The 18283-nt window shown below is 35.6% G+C and overlaps 4 protein-coding genes across 8 annotated transcripts; 2 read left to right on the plus strand and 2 right to left on the minus strand.

Moving 5' to 3' along the window:
- Positions 1-4739: 4739 nt before the first annotated feature.
- Positions 4740-6190, minus strand: LOC108853034 (uncharacterized). The gene is made up of 5 exons (XM_018626500.2): positions 6149-6190; positions 5719-5786; positions 5382-5577; positions 5203-5239; positions 4740-5120 (listed from the first exon to the last, which is right to left on the minus strand). The coding sequence occupies exons 1-5, from the start codon at positions 6188-6190 to the stop codon at positions 4867-4869; spliced, it is 597 nt and encodes a 198-aa protein (XP_018482002.2). The 3' UTR covers positions 4740-4866.
- Positions 6191-6787: 597 nt separating this feature from the next.
- On the plus strand, positions 6788-9058 carry LOC108848638 (actin-1). 4 transcript variants are annotated; one of them, XM_018622055.2, is made up of 4 exons: positions 6788-6906; positions 7501-7570; positions 7713-8720; positions 8806-9058. In XM_018622055.2, exons 2-4 carry the CDS (start codon positions 7511-7513, stop codon positions 8869-8871), a joined length of 1134 nt encoding a protein of 377 aa, XP_018477557.1. In that variant the 5' UTR covers positions 6788-6906; positions 7501-7510; the 3' UTR covers positions 8872-9058. The 4 variants fall into 4 exon arrangements, with proteins under 4 accessions (XP_018477557.1, XP_018477558.1, XP_056865718.1 ...); XM_018622056.2 differs by having other exon boundaries at positions 6837-6940; XM_057009738.1 differs by lacking the exon at positions 6788-6906 and adding an exon at positions 7129-7204.
- A 5855-nt stretch (positions 9059-14913) lies between these two features.
- Positions 14914-17194, minus strand: LOC108835353 (protein NUCLEOLAR FACTOR 1-like). Of its 2 annotated transcripts, none has more exons than XR_008944799.1 (7): positions 17033-17188; positions 16887-16933; positions 16670-16799; positions 16310-16459; positions 15927-16050; positions 15579-15844; positions 14914-15504 (listed from the first exon to the last, which is right to left on the minus strand). XR_008944799.1 is itself a non-coding variant. In XM_057007798.1 (7 exons), exons 1-7 carry the CDS (start codon positions 17047-17049, stop codon positions 15640-15642), a joined length of 588 nt encoding a protein of 195 aa, XP_056863778.1. In that variant the 5' UTR covers positions 17050-17194; the 3' UTR covers positions 14914-15639. The 2 variants fall into 2 exon arrangements, 1 of the variants encoding a protein (XP_056863778.1); XM_057007798.1 differs by having other exon boundaries at positions 14914-15692; positions 15779-15844; positions 16309-16459; positions 17033-17194.
- Positions 17195-17562: 368 nt separating this feature from the next.
- On the plus strand, positions 17563-18200 carry LOC108835352 (late embryogenesis abundant protein 37). The gene is made up of 2 exons (XM_018608616.2): positions 17563-17633; positions 17743-18200. The coding sequence occupies exons 1-2, from the start codon at positions 17563-17565 to the stop codon at positions 18035-18037; spliced, it is 366 nt and encodes a 121-aa protein (XP_018464118.1). The 3' UTR covers positions 18038-18200.
- Positions 18201-18283: the final 83 nt, after the last annotated feature.

Genomic DNA, 18283 nt, shown 5'->3' on the forward strand with positions numbered 1-18283 from the left:
ACGTCCGTTTCCTGAGCTTAAGTTTTCATGTATCTTACGCAGCATTGGTCACTCCTGAAATTTGAAAATCTTGAAAAAATCATTTATTATATGGAGGAGAAACATTGTAAAACGGATAAAGCAGTCAGCTATTAGCTCAAACAAAAAAACGCATGATAGGCCCCAACTTTTATAGAATTGTGAAGGACTCATAAGTTATAAGCATTCCCTGATATAATGAATTGTGCCAGGAATCAGCAAACGCAGGAAAAAACATAAATATCTTCCCACAAACAATCATGATGCATCCGGATGGAAAGACTCACCTTTGCGACGTCAAACTCGTAAATTTTGATGTCGATCGCGCCTTGGGTGTAGGCACAGACGCAAAGCCAACGATCCTCTGTCTGCTTCTTCTGATTAATTAATTTGAGGATTAGAGAAGAATGAACCTTGTGTTTTGATTAGAGGATGATTCTTCACTGTTTTGGTTAGAAGAGAAGACTAAACGACACAATTGAAGACCCAAACATAGATTCTTCACAACAATTTGGGTCATCAAATCTTTTGAAACTCCATTGTTGGTGTCAGAGAACGTATAAGAAGATTGTTGTTGTCTGAGATCGAAGAAGATGAAAAACCCTAAAATCAGTGTGAAGCTGATGAAGATGATAAGCGTCTCTCTCGTGATTGAGTAAAACAGAGAGCGTCTCTCGCGACTCCAGAGGAGGAATGCTGACCCTTTTATACTCTTCGATAGACCGACTCGCCGGAGAAATAGATCGTATTCAAGGCTCGATTGTGACTGTTCGAATTAGGAATAGAATAAACACGAAGAAGCATCACTGAAGCGTTTCAGTGATAAAGACGAAGATCAGAAGTCGCTGCAGACCAAAGAGAAGAGACGAACACTAAACTCCATTCTTCTTGTAAAAAAAAAAATAGGGTTGAATCTATTGAGGTATCGAGCCGTATATGCATCGAAGCATAAGCAATTAAGCACACATAGAGCCCATAAACACCAGCGTAATGAAAATAACGAATTGAGCCCAAAACACACATTACCTCGGGAGTTAATGAAACGCTGTGGATCGTTGAAGGAGGACACGTGTCGCCTTCTGGTATTCCTATTTGATGACGTGGCAACACCAGAGAAGAGAGTAGCTCTTCTTTATAATATTAGATTTAGTTAGAATTGGGCGCTGGAACACAAACCTAATGTTTACCTTCGTGTTTATGTGTTTCGTATAAATTTTGTGTTTGCATTTTTAAAAAAGTTTGACTGATATTATTAAAATCCAGTCCTGAATTGGGCGCTGGAACAGAAAACCTCCGGCGATGGTTGAACAAAACATAGGTTTGTGTTTGCATTTGTGTACGTTTTCAAACACAATACAATAATAACCATGTTTGGAATTTGGATATGAACCATGAACAAAAATCATTAATTGTAATATTAGTCATCTCACTTGCCATCTAAACAATTTCTTGAATGCTAAGTTAATGCCGTTACTCTGCGTGTGAGGTGGGTTAAATGGGTATACACGGTCCTGAGCTTGGTGACAGCAGTCTCCAATTCTTTGTGAGCTGGCTAACTCCTGTAAGAAGCTTTCTTATTCATTTATTTAGCCTCGAACAACGACTCCGCCTGTTAGTTGACTCCCTTTTATGATATCGGTGAAGCAAAATGGGTTGGCTGTTCCGTGATGTGTTTTCTGATGAAGGTTTTGATGATTGGTTTTCTCGAAAGCTGTAAGTTTCACCTGTTGCTTCAAGGGTTGAGCTGCCTTTCTCTCCAAGAGCTCGCGGCAACCGGGGTCTCAGTCCGCTCATACCTTTCCCTTGGGTCATCGAAGCTACGCTACTCTGTTTCGCCTTTATAGCCTTAGTTTGTCGTAATAGAGTATGCTTGTCACTAGATGCTCTATTTATTTTACGTATTTCACATTCTGCTACTTGTTTTCTTCGTGCTTCTGTAAAATATTGAAAATTTAATATAATAATTTAACATTTTATCAAAAAAATAATTTAATGCCGCTGCTATCTAGTTTAGTAAAGAGAACTGACTTTGAAATCAACAGGTGTGACACGTCCAACTGCATAGGAAAAAAAGAAATTGTATGTGTAGCATCATTTTTATAGAAATAATGTATGAAACAAAAAAAATAATTTTTGCTCCAGTGCTGTTGGCGTTGTTTATTTTTGCACCAGAAATAAAAAATGCCGGTTTACAAAAAAAAGTGAAGCTACCATCTTTTTTTTAAGAAAAAAAACTTTAGTGACTACAGTACAAAGAAGAGCATGGATAATCAGATAGAGGGCATGCCTGTGGTTCAACAGGTAGATCAGGATGCCTTGAGGCAGATGGTTCAAGAGGCAGCTAAAAAAACTGCTCTGGATACAGTCAACAGGTTGCTCGGGAGGCTGCTCGGGTAACAACTCAGGAGATTGAGCGACAAATATATACTGCTCAGCACGGTCTTCAAATTAACATTCTCTAGAGTCTCGTTCGGAAATTTGAACATCAGCTATCTATCTAAGAAATCCCTTTAAGCTGATACCCGAACATTCTCCTAGGCAATCTTTAGAAAAATGAAATCTGATCAAACCTGCTCAACCACAAGTGAAGGTGGTGTAACGGTTGGTTTACTCTCGGTTTAGGTGGTTATGATAGTACATATGTAGATCTCTCCAACGGCTCGGATTCTGAACAAAAACACATGAGAAACATGTAACCAAAATAAGATCCACAAAAAAGTAGCGCAATAAGAATACGATGAATCAAAATGAAGATACGTTTCAAGATAAGACATCAAATCTTCCCTACTTAAACAAAACCCTCTGCATATATCATGAAAGATAAGCTCTAAATCTAGAAGACCAATGTTGCATCGATATTGATAAATAAAATGGTTTTACAGAAACACGGTCTGACATGTAAGAGGGTAATATTCTAGACAGTCTAGAGAATTAAGACATACAAAAGAGGAAGATCATGAGCAATGGAACATAAATCAAGTTTACATTATCAAATACCCATAAATTCAGTGTTTCCACGAGTTTATGAATCTGGACATAAACTATGTTCCAATCACAATGTAGCAGAGACTTATAAAATGGATAAAAAGCTCAGAGAAAGAAACATACTACTTTGCAAGCACGAGGACGAGGAGCCAGCTTGCGTCGGGTGATAACATGTCACTTGTTCAATCCAACGAACAACATACGAAAATGAGATTTCTTGTAATAAAATTAACTAAAAATTTTCATTTTCCCAATGATAAATAACGATGAGACAAAAGAAAAATGAATATAATATGCTACATCTGTCTGGAACCGAATGATGAACAATACAACTGTAAACTCTTAATATAGACAGACAAGAGGGAAACGAAAGAAAAAGAGATTATTGGCCACCATACCCATGCATGCAGCATATATTGGCAGTCTACCCTCTCTTATATGCTCTTTAATTCTCTTCCATTATACTCCTTCTAATACATGTCGCCTAGCATCTGTTCTCTGTCAAGAAATGGACTTCAAATTAATATTAAATCGAATTGGAAACATCGGTGGGTCCACATCCGTTTTTCAAGAAGATGACACTGTGAAAGGTTTTCTTTGTGAACTGAAACCTTTTCAAGCAAAACTCATACCTCTTCAGATTACAATGATCTTATTTACTAGTTTCAGTCACATATTTTTTACAAATCTCAACTTATTTTATTACTCTTTTACTTTCAATCGAACTTCTTTCTTTCTCTAATCTATATTTTTCTATCGACCGTGCTGATGGAGGAAAGGACTTCCCCATCTAGAATGTTTGCTGCTGGCGAAAAACCATCTGGGGAGCGGGTTTACTCATACCATAAGATTAAAAAGGATGTAAATATCATCGATGCTCTTGAGTCCGAGGAGATTGAATTTCTTTGCAATTCCACATTTGGGAAGATATTAGCACTAGATGATAATCCACTCTTCTCACACGCTTTGGGGCAGTATATTATTGCTAGGCTACTAAAATTTCACAAGAAATATGATATTTGAATTTTATTCGCCGGAAAGAGGCGAGCAAGTGAAATTTCCAACCAAACTGATAAATTTCTACCTACTACTAAAGGTAAAATATCAGGGCATGCTCGTGAAATTAGACCATGGAGGCCAGGTTAGCTTCAATGTTGTTCTATGGCTGTGATTATTTTATTTAGCTAGTTAATATGTAGTCAAGTGTTAACAAATTAGGTAGCACGATGAACATATAAAGCCAAATTATTTTGTTAGTTGGATATACGATAGGTTATTGACATTAAAGTTTATTCATCATTTAAAATTTTTGGTCACTTCTAGCCTTCGATTATTAAGACTTCTATTTGATGTTCTGTTTTAGATAAATGTCTTAGTAGATGTTACTACTATATTGTCGTAGTTGATAACATATATACTAATTACAATACTATTTACATAATAATATAATAGTTAACTAGTAAACTTAGACGCTAATATTATTTTTAAACCTAATATTAGACGTTAACACTCTATTTTTAATTTACATAGGACTCATATTTAAAACTTAATATTGAACAAGATGATAATAATCAACATAATGAGTCACAAATCATAGTAACAAAGAGAATATATAGTTGAGGGAGAGAGAAATAAAAGACGTATGATAAAGAAAAAAAATATTTAAAAAAGAGAAGAAAAGAGAAATAGGAAATGTATGGTGGAAAAACTTTCTAGCTAGAGACCTATAACCTTAGAGCAACATTATTGGTAGGACAAATGTTAGAGTCCTTAAATTATTTTATTATTATTTTTAAGGTAAGGACAATGTTAAGAGACATTAACAAAAATACAGATTATTGGTGGGACTTTATAACAAATGTTTCATCCTCTGTGATATTTACATATGTTCACAACACCAACAGAGGAAGTATAACCATGAAAGGATTCCAAGATCTCTCTATCGATTCCAGTGTGACCTAAACCAACATATGTTTGTATGTTTATAGACATGTCTAATTCATTCAAAGATTCGTACTTTGCATACATATGTTTGTATGTGTTTATATGTACCTGATTTGAAGAAGTGGCAGAATCACCATGGCTTGAATCAATAGGCTTCTCCACAGTAGCCATCACTATAACAAACAACCAGAATTTGAAAAGAAGAGATTGATTGGAGACTGGAGCAATTAAGTGTCATAGAAGGCAAAAGCATACCTTTGATGGCAGCAGAGTACAACATTGCCTGATATTTCTGCAAAGGGACGAGTAAATAATTCAGAGAAGCTTAATAGAAACATACAAGTAGTAGTTGAGATATTGTCAAGAAGCTAATACAGAAACAAAGATTAAGTCAGAATAGAAAGAGAGAGAGAGAGAGAGTTGTAACAACTCACATCAATGGCTGAGGAAGAATCAAGAGGAGCAGGTGGTGGTGGCTTCATAGCAGATTCACGGAAGGCCTTAGTCTTTTCATTCACTTCATCCAATGTGTAAGCTGCACAACAAAATGAAACAAGAAGAATAATGAGAGATCTAAGATCGATTGCAACAGTGAAACTAGGATAAAGGAAAAAGAACACACCTTGTTGTCTTCATTGAAGCTTTTAGTGGTCTGAGTACCGCATGTGGCCTGTTGTTGATTCCAGAAGATGAGTTTTTTAAAAAAGTTATGAAATGGTGAATGGAATATAAGAACAGAGTTGGTAGAGACGAACATAGTTTTAGAAAAACCTAACCTGAATCTCGAAGCTTTTGGATTTGGGAGTCTGAAACACTTCTCCTTTCTGAGCCCACGACAACTTCTTATGCAAAAATATCAGTTTCCTTAATAAACTGAAACAAAAGAACTGTATGATCCAAGGAACTTTGCAAGAGAAAACGCCATATATCAAAATTAATCCTTGTGCTAAAGTCCATATACACAGTCGTATCAAGATCAGCTATAAATCAATCTGACCATTCAAAGCTCAATCTAAGCTAAAATGAAATACCTTTAACAAACCAAAATGATGCGAGGTGGCCTTGTTCTTCTGAGTCCTAGCCATCGAGGACATACATAAAATGGAACAAACCACCCATATTAACACAGAAAAATCAGTCAATTTTCTTAATTGAAAAGATCAAATGTTTCGAATATACATCTCTATGCATCCAAAATTACCTCATCTTCGATTTCTTTGATCTTCTGCATAATAGTCGACATAGTTGGAATTACAGTAGAGTAAGTTTCACAGATGCAGCAGAGGTAAAGATGATGAAGAAACAGAGACGGAGAGAGGAAGAGAAGAAAAACGGACATCGCTTTTTTTTTTCATCGGCCCACTCCGGAGACGACACGTAGCTGGGAAGGACGCGCTCTTTTGTATCTACGCTAAGGACGTCCCACTAATTTTTCTATTTATTTCATTTATTTTTAATCACCTTTATGCTAAGGACAATCACTGCATACACCGCTAATCATGGTCTTAGACTTTGTGCTCTATGAACATGCCATTTACCTGGTGTGTGTGAGTATTACAGCGAATGGATTGAAAGCAGGAAGAGTGTTTTCGTCATATACATACCTAATGTGCATGACATGTGCCCATTTTTCACCTTTATGGGTAGTTAGCTAATTTGGATCTGTGCATTTATCTTAATGTCTCAAAGAAAAATTCCTAAATCCATTTCCACGTAATTAGGGCCCATATTGGGCCTTAAACTTTCGAGGTTAGTTTTGGACTTAAAGCTGTCTAACTGTGTCTCAATGTTTACAGCAAGGCCACCAGCATTGATGAGAATTAAAAAGAGGGTAAAAAGGTCTTTTGGGTAAGGAGTAGAAGCGGAAAAAGAGGTGAGCCGAGACTTGGAAGCCTTTTGACCCGTTTTGTATTTACTTTTGACCCCATTCATTGTTTCTCCTCCTTCTGCGATCAAAAGGTTTTCCATCTACTCCTATTATCTTCCGTTTCCGGTAAAATTTTACAGCGTAATTATCTAATCGAGTGATTTCGATATTTCCCTGCCTCGTTATTTATTCACCAATTGTCACTTTATCTGGATCTGGGGTTTCGTCATTATGTTTGTGGCTTAACCTAAATATATATCCCATTTTGATTGATATACGATCTTGGGTTTGGTTCTCTGCTTTCTAAAGTCCCTCCCTTTTTCTCAAAATCGTCTTTTTTTTTTTTTTTTGGGGTAAATGCAAGCAATTTTCCAACCGCAAGTGTGATATGTATTGTGTCTTCAACTGTGTTTCTCTCTTTGATCTTTGTTTAATATTATTAAAATGTAATTGACAACGTGATTCTCCTGGATCTGGAATCTTTGTTACATTCCGTTTTCTTCTTTGATTTTGTCCTTGTCTGATACTACTATTTGTTCTGACTCGTTGACAAATGAGTTGTTTTTCTTCGTTTATTATAATGTTATAATATAATCCCACTTGTTTAAAGCATATATGAATAAAGAACATTGATTCTTTTTTGCGTTTTAATTATCATTGGTCTTTTTATGTTTATTGTTTTGCAGAAATTATAAAATGGCTGACGGTGAAGACATTCAACCCCTTGTCTGTGACAATGGAACCGGAATGGTTAAGGTAATGCTCTAATCTTTCATCACTAACAAGTCACTGTATTGAAAAAAAAGAAATCTTTTGTGGATCATCATTACTCTGTTTCATATGTATCTATTTGCCATCTCTAAGTTGGTTTTATTGTTCTGTGTTGTTGACTCTTTAGGCTGGTTTTGCTGGGGATGATGCACCGAGGGCTGTGTTTCCAAGCATCGTAGGCCGTCCACGTCACACCGGAGTCATGGTTGGGATGGGACAGAAGGATGCATACGTCGGCGATGAAGCTCAATCCAAGCGTGGTATTCTAACCCTCAAATACCCTATCGAGCACGGTATCGTCAACAACTGGGATGACATGGAGAAGATCTGGCATCATACTTTCTACAACGAGCTCCGTGTTGCCCCCGAGGAGCATCCCATTCTCCTCACCGAAGCTCCTCTCAACCCAAAAGCTAACCGTGAGAAGATGACTCAGATCATGTTCGAAACTTTCAATGCTCCCGCCATGTATGTTGCAATTCAAGCTGTTCTGTCTCTATACGCTAGTGGTCGTACTACTGGGATTGTGCTTGACTCTGGAGATGGTGTGAGCCACACGGTTCCTATCTACGAGGGTTACGCGCTTCCACACGCCATCCTGCGTCTCGATCTCGCGGGTCGTGATCTCACTGATGCTCTCATGAAGATCCTCACCGAGCGTGGCTACTCTTTTACCACGACAGCCGAGCGTGAGATTGTCAGAGACATCAAGGAGAAGCTCTGTTACATTGCTCTGGACTACGAGCAGGAGCTTGAGACGGCGAACACCAGCTCTTCTGTTGAGAAGAACTATGAGTTACCTGATGGGCAAGTGATCACTATTGGGTCAGAGCGGTTCCGTTGCCCTGAGGTTCTTTACCAGCCGTCTATGATCGGCATGGAGAATGCTGGTATCCATGAAACCACTTACAACTCCATAATGAAATGTGATGTGGATATCAGAAAGGACTTGTATGGTAACATTGTGCTGAGTGGTGGAACAACAATGTTCGCTGGGATTGCTGACAGGATGAGCAAAGAGATCACTGCTTTGGCACCGAGCAGCATGAAGATCAAAGTCGTTGCCCCGCCTGAGAGGAAATACTCTGTTTGGATTGGAGGGTCCATCTTGGCCTCCCTCAGTACCTTCCAGCAGGTAACTTCATTTCCCTTAAACAAAATGATTCTACTCATGTGTGACCTGACTGATTGGGCCAAACCTCTGTTCTTAATATTTGCAGATGTGGATCGCAAAGGCTGAGTATGATGAGTCAGGCCCGTCCATTGTTCACAGGAAATGCTTTTGAGTTTAAAGTTTAAGTCTGCCCTGGGGGGTTTCCGGTTTTTCCTTGATACATTTTATCTTCGTTCATGCTTACTCTTCAGTATTTTCAGATTCTGGCTCTTATGTAGCATGGTTGTCTTGTTCCTTCTTCTCCTTTACTTTCTGTTAAGACCACTGCGTGAGTGAATGAGAACATCTTATTTTCTCAATTTTATAGAGTAAATTATAATTGTTGTTATACCGTAGTTGATTTTGTGTAGTGTCAGAGTAAGTAAGGGAGTGGAGAAGATAATTGTTTGTTTGATTAAATTTCTCAAACAAGCTAAAACCTTGCATATTAAACCGGATGGCTAAACCAAAATTGACTTGAGAGGTGCTGCGACCTAGAGAGGAGGTCAAGGACTGGGTCGACATCGTCTGGTTCAAGGGTGCTATTCCAAAACATGCTTTCACGATGTGAGTAACAAATTATGATAGGCTGCCGACAAGGTCAAGACTTGCGGCTTGGGGAATGCCAATTTCACCGGCCTATCCTTTCTGTTCCAGATTTGATGAAACCAAAGACCATCTACTGATCTCATGTGCTTACAGCAACGATGTATGGTGTGTGGTGCTTCAAAAATGCCAAGCTCCATCATCTATGTTTACTTGTTGGGCTGAACTCCTCTATTGGATTCGATCTTCGAGGTCTAAGAAGCTAACGCTGCTGAGGAAAGGAGCGGTTCAGGCGGTAGTTTTTCATTTTTGGAAACAAAGAAATAACCTGGTGCATAATCAGACAGTCCTACAGGTTTCAGTAGTGCTCCACGGCATTGACAAAGACATAAGGAATATTATCTCAGCAAGGAGACTAAGAAGGCCATTCAACTCACTAATGGCGTTGTGGTTGAGCTAGCTATGTTAATTTCTATGTGAACCATCTTGTGTTTATTTTCTTTTTGCCAAGATGGTTTCAAAACTAAGATCTTCTTGTAAATCTTTCAATCTTATATATGATATTTGCAGTTTAGCAAAAAAAAAATAGTTGGTTAACCCATCGACAAGACAGTTAGCTTCTTTATACACGTGATCAATTTGGACAATCCAGTCCTTTGAAAGAAAGCTGTGGCACAGACGTACCAGAAACGACAGTGGGTGAGTTTCCTCAATTCATGCCTTAAGAAATCCAACGACGTCATATTCCTGCCTTACCACGACGCCATATTCTGTCAAATAGATATAAAAGCTCATATATATATAGGGTTGTCAATTTGGGCTGGTCCGGTCCGGCCTAAACCCACTAAGCCGTAAATATTTGAGTCCGGCCCGGCCCGACTCGGAAATATTTTGGTTCTAAAATTCAAAGCCCGGTCCGGTCTTTGTAGAGCTATAGGTTTTTTCGGATTTTTTGGGCATTTCAAAAAATAATTTGTCATTGTTGTTTCTAGAGTTTTAGTACATATAAATTTTATAAAAAAATCAGTTTTAACTTTTAAAAAAGAATGTAAAGTGAATTTAAACTTTTCTTCTTTATCAAAAATATTTTACTTTTTCGTATGATTTTTTAAAAAATATTATAAACTAACCGAATTTAATAAAATTTAAATAATCAAATATAAATTTAAATTAAACATATAAGAAAACAAAATTTATGATAAATATGATCAAACAATAAAATATATTAACAACTTTTATATTTTTATAAGAGTTTGGTTTAAAATATTAAAATAATATGTTAATACTAATAAAAAATTTTGATTGCAAGAAGGATAATATTTAAAGTAAAATATAAAGATTCGGGTTTTCGGGCCGGCCCTAACCCAGACGAGCTTATATCATCAGTTTACTCAGTGCATGGACGTAGACTATATTATAGTTTGATGTTGTTTGTAACTCACAATATGAATATTTGCATAAAAATGTAACACTGTTTTTTTTTCGCTAAAGAAATGTAACATTGTTATAATAGAAAAGTATACAACTGATCACAAGGATTCAAATAATCAAAATACCACATCTAAATTCGTCCCCCTAGATTTAGAGATCTATTTTCTTATAAAAAGTATAATTTTTTTTAATTTAAATTCGTATATTTTAATAATTAAATGAATTTATATATTTTAAAAAAAATTATTTAAAATATTATATATAAGATAATTATAACATACTTATCTTATTTTTTATTTTGAAAATATTACTTTTTTAAAAAATAACCTATAAACAATTTGCTCAAAAGCCTCAAAATTTTTTGAGCCGGACTACAGACCACAGGCGGATCCAGGTGAGTAAAGGGTGTGGCACGTGCCACACCCTAAGTTTGCCACACCCTAAGTAATATAAACTTCCTATGACATGAAGAGACATATATAATTGTGTAGCTCTGGTGGTTTAAACTGGTCAATTGTGTTCGAATTCATGAACTGTTTTTTCTTTTATTTGTTTGTACACTTTTAATCACCTTTTCTTTTTTCATTTATTTATTTTGCTGCCTACAACTATTTTCCTTTTTCTTTTACAATTGCTTACTTTTTTTTTCCTTTCTCTAACATTACCTTTTAGAAAATAAAAAATATAATCTGTCAAAAATATATCTATGTAGAATTTATTTAAATTTCACTTTAACAGGTATTTTTATTTATTTTCAGTACTAAAATTAAATAAATACTGAATGAATAAATCCTTTTGTAATAAAAATATCATGTGCTATATACAATTTTGTAATATTACTTAAAATGGAAAATTAAAAATTTAAAAATTATTTATCTCTATGATCTATTTTCTGAAATGTATAAAATGTAATCTTTTAGTGATTAATTTTTTTTAAAAAATATATAGTTTATTGAAATAAATTATTTTAATATCTTAATAAATAACTCTATATATATATATTGTGCCACATGTTAAATTATTTTCTAGGTCTGTTCCTGTCTGGGAGTACAATAAATCCAATATGCTCTCCTTGAGATAGCAATCATCATGCATGATATATAGGAAAATGAATAAATGGCCCTCTTCGCGATTACACCTGCATGCACGTTGGTTAGCTTGTCTTTATACTAACTCGAAAGGCAAAAAGGATGGCCGAAATCATGCAACGTCTTGTCATTATCTGACTGTTCAGATCAAAATACACATTCCAAAAACAAAAAAAATAAACAAAAAATGTTCTAACTAGTAACCCATTGGTCAGGTATTTAGTTGAGCCAAATACGAAAGTCATTATTTTATTTGAAGAAAAGCCATTTTTCTTTCTGACCCTTCCAAAGTCCAAACCATCTCACTGTTCTAGAGAAACCCTTGATCCTATCGAACCTTTTCACTGCTATAATTGTGAGATATCAAACAAAGTCCCACATCGGATATTAGACAAAAGAAAGTCTAATATATAAAGAGAAGTCCAACTCTAATTAGTACGAGACCTTTTGGAATGGAAACCAAAAGTAAATCCATGCGGGCTTGCTATTAAGACCCAAAATGGACAATATCGTACTAATCGGATAATATAGAGTTGGACACGGGATTTAACAATCCCAACAATTGGTATCAGAGCGGTTTGACGAAGAGATGCAAGAAGATCAAAATACCCCTTAAGTAAGAACGGGTATAAAAAGAAAAAGAAGGTATGTTTGCAGAAACGTCAGAAGATCATGGAACCTGTGATGTTGTGGGAGAAGCATTCTCAAAGGAAAGCCCTGTGATTAGGAAACACACAAGAGATGAGTTGTGGTTCTTAGTTTGAGGGAGAGAATGTGAGATATCAAACAAAGTCCCACATCGGATATTAGACAAAGGAAAATCTAATATATAAAGAGAAGTCCAATTCTAATTAGTACGAGGTCTTTTGGGATGGAAACCAAAAGTAAATCCATGCGGGCTTGCCATTAAGGCCCAAAATGGACATGGGCTTTCACAATCCCAACAATAATACTATACCATTTCATGCACAAACTACTTGTTCAAGTTTTAGTAGTTCATCATTATTACTTATTAAATATTAGCTTAATTTTTTTTTAAATTGCAGTACGCTTAAACTTTTAATCTTACTAGATCGTTTTCCGCGCTACGCGCGGATAATTACTTTTTAAATTCTACAACTAATTTTGTTGTGTAGATATAAAATATTGCAGAATCTTTATAAACTATGTAATATATAAGATACATAATATATGAGGGAAAACATACTCTGATTTTGTTGTTGTTTGAATGTTGCATATATTTTTTTCATTTTCTGTAATGATTTTTAATTAGATTACCAAACTATCAAAACACTAAGTTCAGAATACAAAGACAGCTCAGATGATGCGGGAAGTTGTTCTTAGTTGTGGTTCCTCAAATATTTTATTAGCTGTAAATGGGAAATATAGCTCTAACTCATGTATTGAACTTGTCTCTTATCTTTCTTTAGAGTTTGACAAAGAAAAGTGATACTGGCAATAATTTTGATTTCTAGTTTTGAAGTGTAGTTTGTTTTGGTTTTGTTGATGAATTTGTTTAATTGGATGAAGCTGAATTTTGACACTGTCGTTTTGTAGTGAGTTATTCTTTTTGATGATGTTAATGATGTTGTGAAATAATTTCTTTTACTGGTATTTACATGACTAATATTTTTTCCTAAAAAATTGATAAGAAAAATAATTATAAATCATAAAACATAATAAGTATTGTTTTTTTTGTTTTTTATAAAATTTTGGGTTAATAATTGTTGTCAGAACGACATGATATTTTGATCAATTTTCATTAGAAACTCATAAATGTCTATAACTATATGTTTTTTATTTATATGTTTCGACTCTATTTATAAGTTTAATATGTTTTAGCAGCAATTAAACAATGATTATATGTTTAAGTCACTTAAATTTGGGTATTTTCAATGTAACATATTATTCCGGCTAAATAATGTAAATTCTTATGTAAACCTTGTAGTCCATATTATTTCGACTATTATCAACCGATTTCCTTTCACACCAAAAATTACTAATTCTATTTAGAGAGTTTTATTGGAAGTGGATGTTTTTGTTTTTCTTTGTTCCAAATGCGACGAACTAATTATATTGTTTTCAAAAATATTTACTTGTTGCATGATTTCATTGTACTATCATGATTTCTAGAGCTATATATATATTCTTAGACATTCTTAACAATCATGGCTTTTTAGACATCATTGTTTGTGGAGTTCAGAGAGAACGCTTTCCACAGTGAGTTCTTAAGCTTCGACTTAGTCAACCCTTCTCCTCTATGTTATGATTTGTAGTGAACCTAATAAGATCGTTTTCAAGTGAAAGCTACCATCGTCACACTCACTCCAATATAATGATACCTTCGGTCGGTCAGCACTCAGCAGAAGATCCAGTGGTTGTTGAAAGATAACAATGGCTGAATTAAATTATCTTTCTCAAAAATTCCAAGAGATACTTCTCTATATATACCTCATTTGAAAGGTTGCAGTTTTTTTCTCTACATGCCAATACGTAACAACACTCACGTGTTTTTTTAAATAAATTGGAAGCTATTTGGAATAGGCTTTACTGGACTATTCCACAAATATGCACACTTTTGAACACTAAACTTTTCTTCACCTTTTAGTTAGGTTTTACATAGTCATCATAATCCCTTGAGATCATTTGATCCCCTTTCTTTAACTTAAGTGACCTTTAAAAAAATATCTATACCACTTCATCTTCCAGCTTGTATAAAAAAGTGAGCTTTTGCAATTTAATTTACATTTCGCGATTAACATAACAATTGTATTGTCAAGCGATAAAAAAAATGTGCAAGAACTACAACATTATCTCTGTCGTTTGTGAATCATCGCTACTGTTGTGGTAAGCGATTGTAAAAGAGAAGAGCAACACTTTTATTGACAGAAAAAACATCTGAGAGCAGCAACTCTGAAACGAATGCAACTTTAGTCTTGTATCATTGGGAAGAAGAACCTTGCAAAGTATGACCTTAATGTATTTTTACTGTCAAAGAGCTGAAAGGAATCATTTTTACCTACATACCACAAAAAAAAATAGATTTGTCTGACTGAACAAAGGAGCAATCAAATTTTCATTAAGTAGTTAACATGGGGACAGAGGGTCTAACAGGGAAAATACATGAGCACTCTAATTATAATGGGAGAAGAAGGGTAATAAGTCATGCCACTCTCCAGCTGGATCAACGTACTTTACTACTACGATGACAACACTGGCACTCTCACATAAGTGTTGTATTGGAGGAAAAATCAATAAGAAAAGATAATTTCCAAGTCACAATCAAAACAAAGAGAGCGGCAGTAAAAGAAACATATTCTCCAAGGTGATGCTCTCTAATAAACCTAATCTCCACCATGAAGTCAGAAAAGATAAGAAAGTTATATTTCATTTGATTTACGAACCTGAGATCAGATGTGATCTTCAGCTTAACGTCTATTCTCTATCTCTCTGTCACTCCATTGCAGGCAATGGTTGCCAGGCGAGAAGATGAAATCAGCAAGGCGATGAGACGGTGCTATGAAAGCATGTCACATATTTTGCTGTTTCTAAGCTTCTCTTCATCCTGCATAAACACTTAAAAGACAAATCATTTTTATAAGAAAAAAACGGAGCCTGATCTGAAGGTAAGCATCAAGGTATGGGAGTGATGTGTTGGCACCTGGCACCATACCCTTTCGGAAACAGCCTCCAGAAGGTGTCTTTCATTTAAAACTAAAAACTTTAGAATGTAAGAAATAACATATCACTATTGTGTAAGGGAATATTTAAGTACCATGATATTTTTATATGTGATGAAGCTACGTCACTAACGGAAGTCGTCGGATCGATTTTGATCAAAATAACGATATCTTGGGGATCACATCAACATCTGTAGCCTTGATTTCGTCTGACACCGAGACAAACAAACAAAGCATCGAGATTTAGACACAACTCGCAGATTCATGTTCCAAGTTTCAAACTTCAGTAATCAACCTTCTCCACGGTCTCCATTGTAAAAGGGTTTCTTGTTAGAATGCAAAATATCCATATAGCTGTTGCCTAGAAAAATGAAATAATATAGCCGGAAACAGAAAGAGAAAAAAAAAAAGAGCAAGGTTGATTGCAAGAAACCGATACGTACAAATGGAGAAGAATCTTCTCCTTGCAGATGAGCCAAACTCCTCCCCTCCAGCTTCCTTGTACAATTGAATCCAGTGCTCAAATAAATTAGGCTTGGTGCCGTAGGGTGCATCACCCTGAGCAACCTGAAAAAAAAAATACGTTTTTTTTAGGAAGGCGAACTCTGCAACAACACTTTTGTGCTAGTATACATCAAGAAAATTTTGTCTAGTTCCCTTCCAGCTGCAATTTGGCATGCCAATGGCAGGTGCGTTCCATTTAAAGCTCCAGAAGTGTTTTATTAAAGTTTCCACTTCTTCACTTAATAAAGTATGACCAAGGTGGTCACTAAATGCACTGGTAGATGAAGAAGCAACTAAAGAAGATTGGCCATTGGTACTCAACTCATTCTCCTCGTCTGTCTCAGAACACTCAGAATCTTCTTCCTCATCATCCTCTCCATCTGTAGAGCTTCTATCCTCAGAAGCACTGTTTTCCTCGTCTTCGTCATCCTCATCTTCTTCTGTGTCGCTTCTAACTTGCTCCTCTCTCTGCCTGATAAAAAATTTGGAAACCCGGATTTAGTATCTCCCTCTAAGGCAGTAGAATATGCCACAGAACTTATTGCATATGAACTAATACTACAAAGATTTCCAATCTTCAAGTTACCAGTTCACATTAAGCCATGGCATATATAACAAATACTACAAAGAGAGTTCCCCGAATAAGAAAAGCTAAAGATTTAAATTTCTACTGTAAATGTACCTTCTTCTGTTCATGTCAGAAACAACCTTGTTAGACAAACCAAGAGATACCAGCAGATTATGGTAAACTGTCGGTTTTCTGTAAACATTTGCTACTGATTTGTCTTCAACACGGTCTTCTTCAAATGAATCTACAATACAATATGATAACCGAAAATGTTTATTTGAGTTTTAAAAAATCTGAAAACAATTGCAGAATAGCCAAGATCTTAAGATACCTGTTGGAGTATTCGAAATACACCGTTCACACTTCTTAGTCAGTTTCCTATCAGCAATGGAGATTTTCGATTAGGGTTGGACTGAATATCAAACAGAGCACTTTATATAGTAGGAGGAAGAGGGGGAGGTGGAACGAAACAATTACAAAGGATTAAAGAGCATAATAGATTGATGAAGAGTGGATTACTGTAACGTTGTGACGATTAAAAGTGGAAGAGTCTGAAGATCGAAACTCAACGCTTCGGAGATTAAAGGCTAGAAAGCTACGTGGGTTTGAGTTTCCATTTAAAAAGAGCCCAAAAAGGGATCAATTTTGTGGTATAGCTTTTCTGACGTGGCTGAGATAAAATTCTATGATTGGTCTGAATTACTAATCTGACGTGGATACCCTAGCTGTTGAGATTATTCTCCTTTTAGTATAGTATATATAGATAAGCAAGATTGGGTCATTGTTCAGGTGTAAATTATAAATGTCACTCTTTGATTGCATATAAGATCGAGCGAGAGACTACCACTTCGCTTACTCCCATTGCTAAGTCAAAGCATAATTAGTCTATTAGAGGAATTGTTATTAGTAGCAACTTCCCTATATAAACAACACAAAGCCATATCTTCCAACGTATGGTAATCTCTATTGAAATTCTCTTACATTTATTGTTATCTATAGAAGTTATGATGGGAGCAATTTCTCAATCGGTTTTCAATCTCAAAAGTTCCTCTTGCTCTCTCAAGGACATAGTTGTAATGTAATCAATCCATTTAGTATACCTAGAATTTTATATTTTGTTTGGTTAATTCTTTTGAATATATAGCGTTTTGACTTGAATGACAATTCTTACTTTTTTAATATTGCAGGAGAGGATACATTTTGATCAAAAAGGCTTCTCAAAGGGCATATGCAATAGGAAGCAGCAGAGAGAAGCCATCGTGGACAGCAGACGGTGAAACCGGATACTACAGACCTGAAACTGTAGCAAAAGAGTTAGATTCATATGTTGTGACAACCTCTAAAAGTGAAGTTAAAATTAGGAGAGGTGAAGAGTTATGGTGGATGCCTGATCCGCAAACCGGATTCTATAGGCCTGACACTTTTGTGAGAGAGCTCGATGCCGTTGAGCTACGGTCAATGCATTCCAACTACCGAGAATAAAAAAGATCTTGTGAGCTAAATGATCTTTACATGTGTGGTTTCTTTCTGATTCTAGTTCATCAATTTGACGTGTGAACATATAACTATTGGCAAATGATTATTTGCCTCGCATGCTTCTTCTCATTGATATTGATCAGCCGTACTGACTTTATCTAGCAAGTAGCAGCAACATGACATGTCAATAAGCATGTTGGGTTTCTATGTGGTGAATCTTTCAATAAACAAGTTGGCACGTCTTATATATAT

The sequence above is a fragment of the Raphanus sativus genome, chromosome 4, assembly GCF_000801105.2.
Source record: "Raphanus sativus cultivar WK10039 chromosome 4, ASM80110v3, whole genome shotgun sequence".
Lineage (NCBI taxonomy): Eukaryota > Viridiplantae > Streptophyta > Magnoliopsida > Brassicales > Brassicaceae > Raphanus > Raphanus sativus.

Excerpts from the sequence above, each read along its gene's own strand:
- LOC108835352 (XM_018608616.2), top strand. The coding sequence starts at position 17,563 with ATGGGAGCAATTTCTCAATCGGTTTTCAATCTCAAAAGTTCCTCTTGC. Across the intron at positions 17,634-17,742 it reads CTCAAGGACATAGTTGTAAT|GAGAGGATACATTTTGATCA; the intron begins GTAATCAATCCA and ends TTAATATTGCAG.
- LOC108848638 (XM_018622055.2), top strand. The coding sequence starts at position 7,511 with ATGGCTGACGGTGAAGACATTCAACCCCTTGTCTGTGACAATGGAACC. Across the intron at positions 7,571-7,712 it reads ATGGAACCGGAATGGTTAAG|GCTGGTTTTGCTGGGGATGA; the intron begins GTAATGCTCTAA and ends TTGACTCTTTAG. Across the intron at positions 8,721-8,805 it reads CCCTCAGTACCTTCCAGCAG|ATGTGGATCGCAAAGGCTGA; the intron begins GTAACTTCATTT and ends TAATATTTGCAG.
- LOC108835353 (XM_057007798.1), bottom strand. Across the intron at positions 16,800-16,886 it reads TATTTCGAATACTCCAACAG|ATTCATTTGAAGAAGACCGT; the intron begins GTATCTTAAGAT and ends ATTGTATTGTAG. Across the intron at positions 16,051-16,308 it reads AGACAGACGAGGAGAATGAG|GTTGCTCAGGGTGATGCACC; the intron begins TTGAGTACCAAT and ends TTTTTTTTTCAG.
- LOC108853034 (XM_018626500.2), bottom strand. The coding sequence starts at position 6,190 with ATGTCGACTATTATGCAGAAGATCAAAGAAATCGAAGATGAG. Across the intron at positions 5,787-6,148 it reads TCAAAGAAATCGAAGATGAG|TTGTCGTGGGCTCAGAAAGG; the intron begins GTAATTTTGGAT and ends TTGCATAAGAAG. Across the intron at positions 5,121-5,202 it reads GTACTCTGCTGCCATCAAAG|TGATGGCTACTGTGGAGAAG; the intron begins GTATGCTTTTGC and ends TGTTTGTTATAG.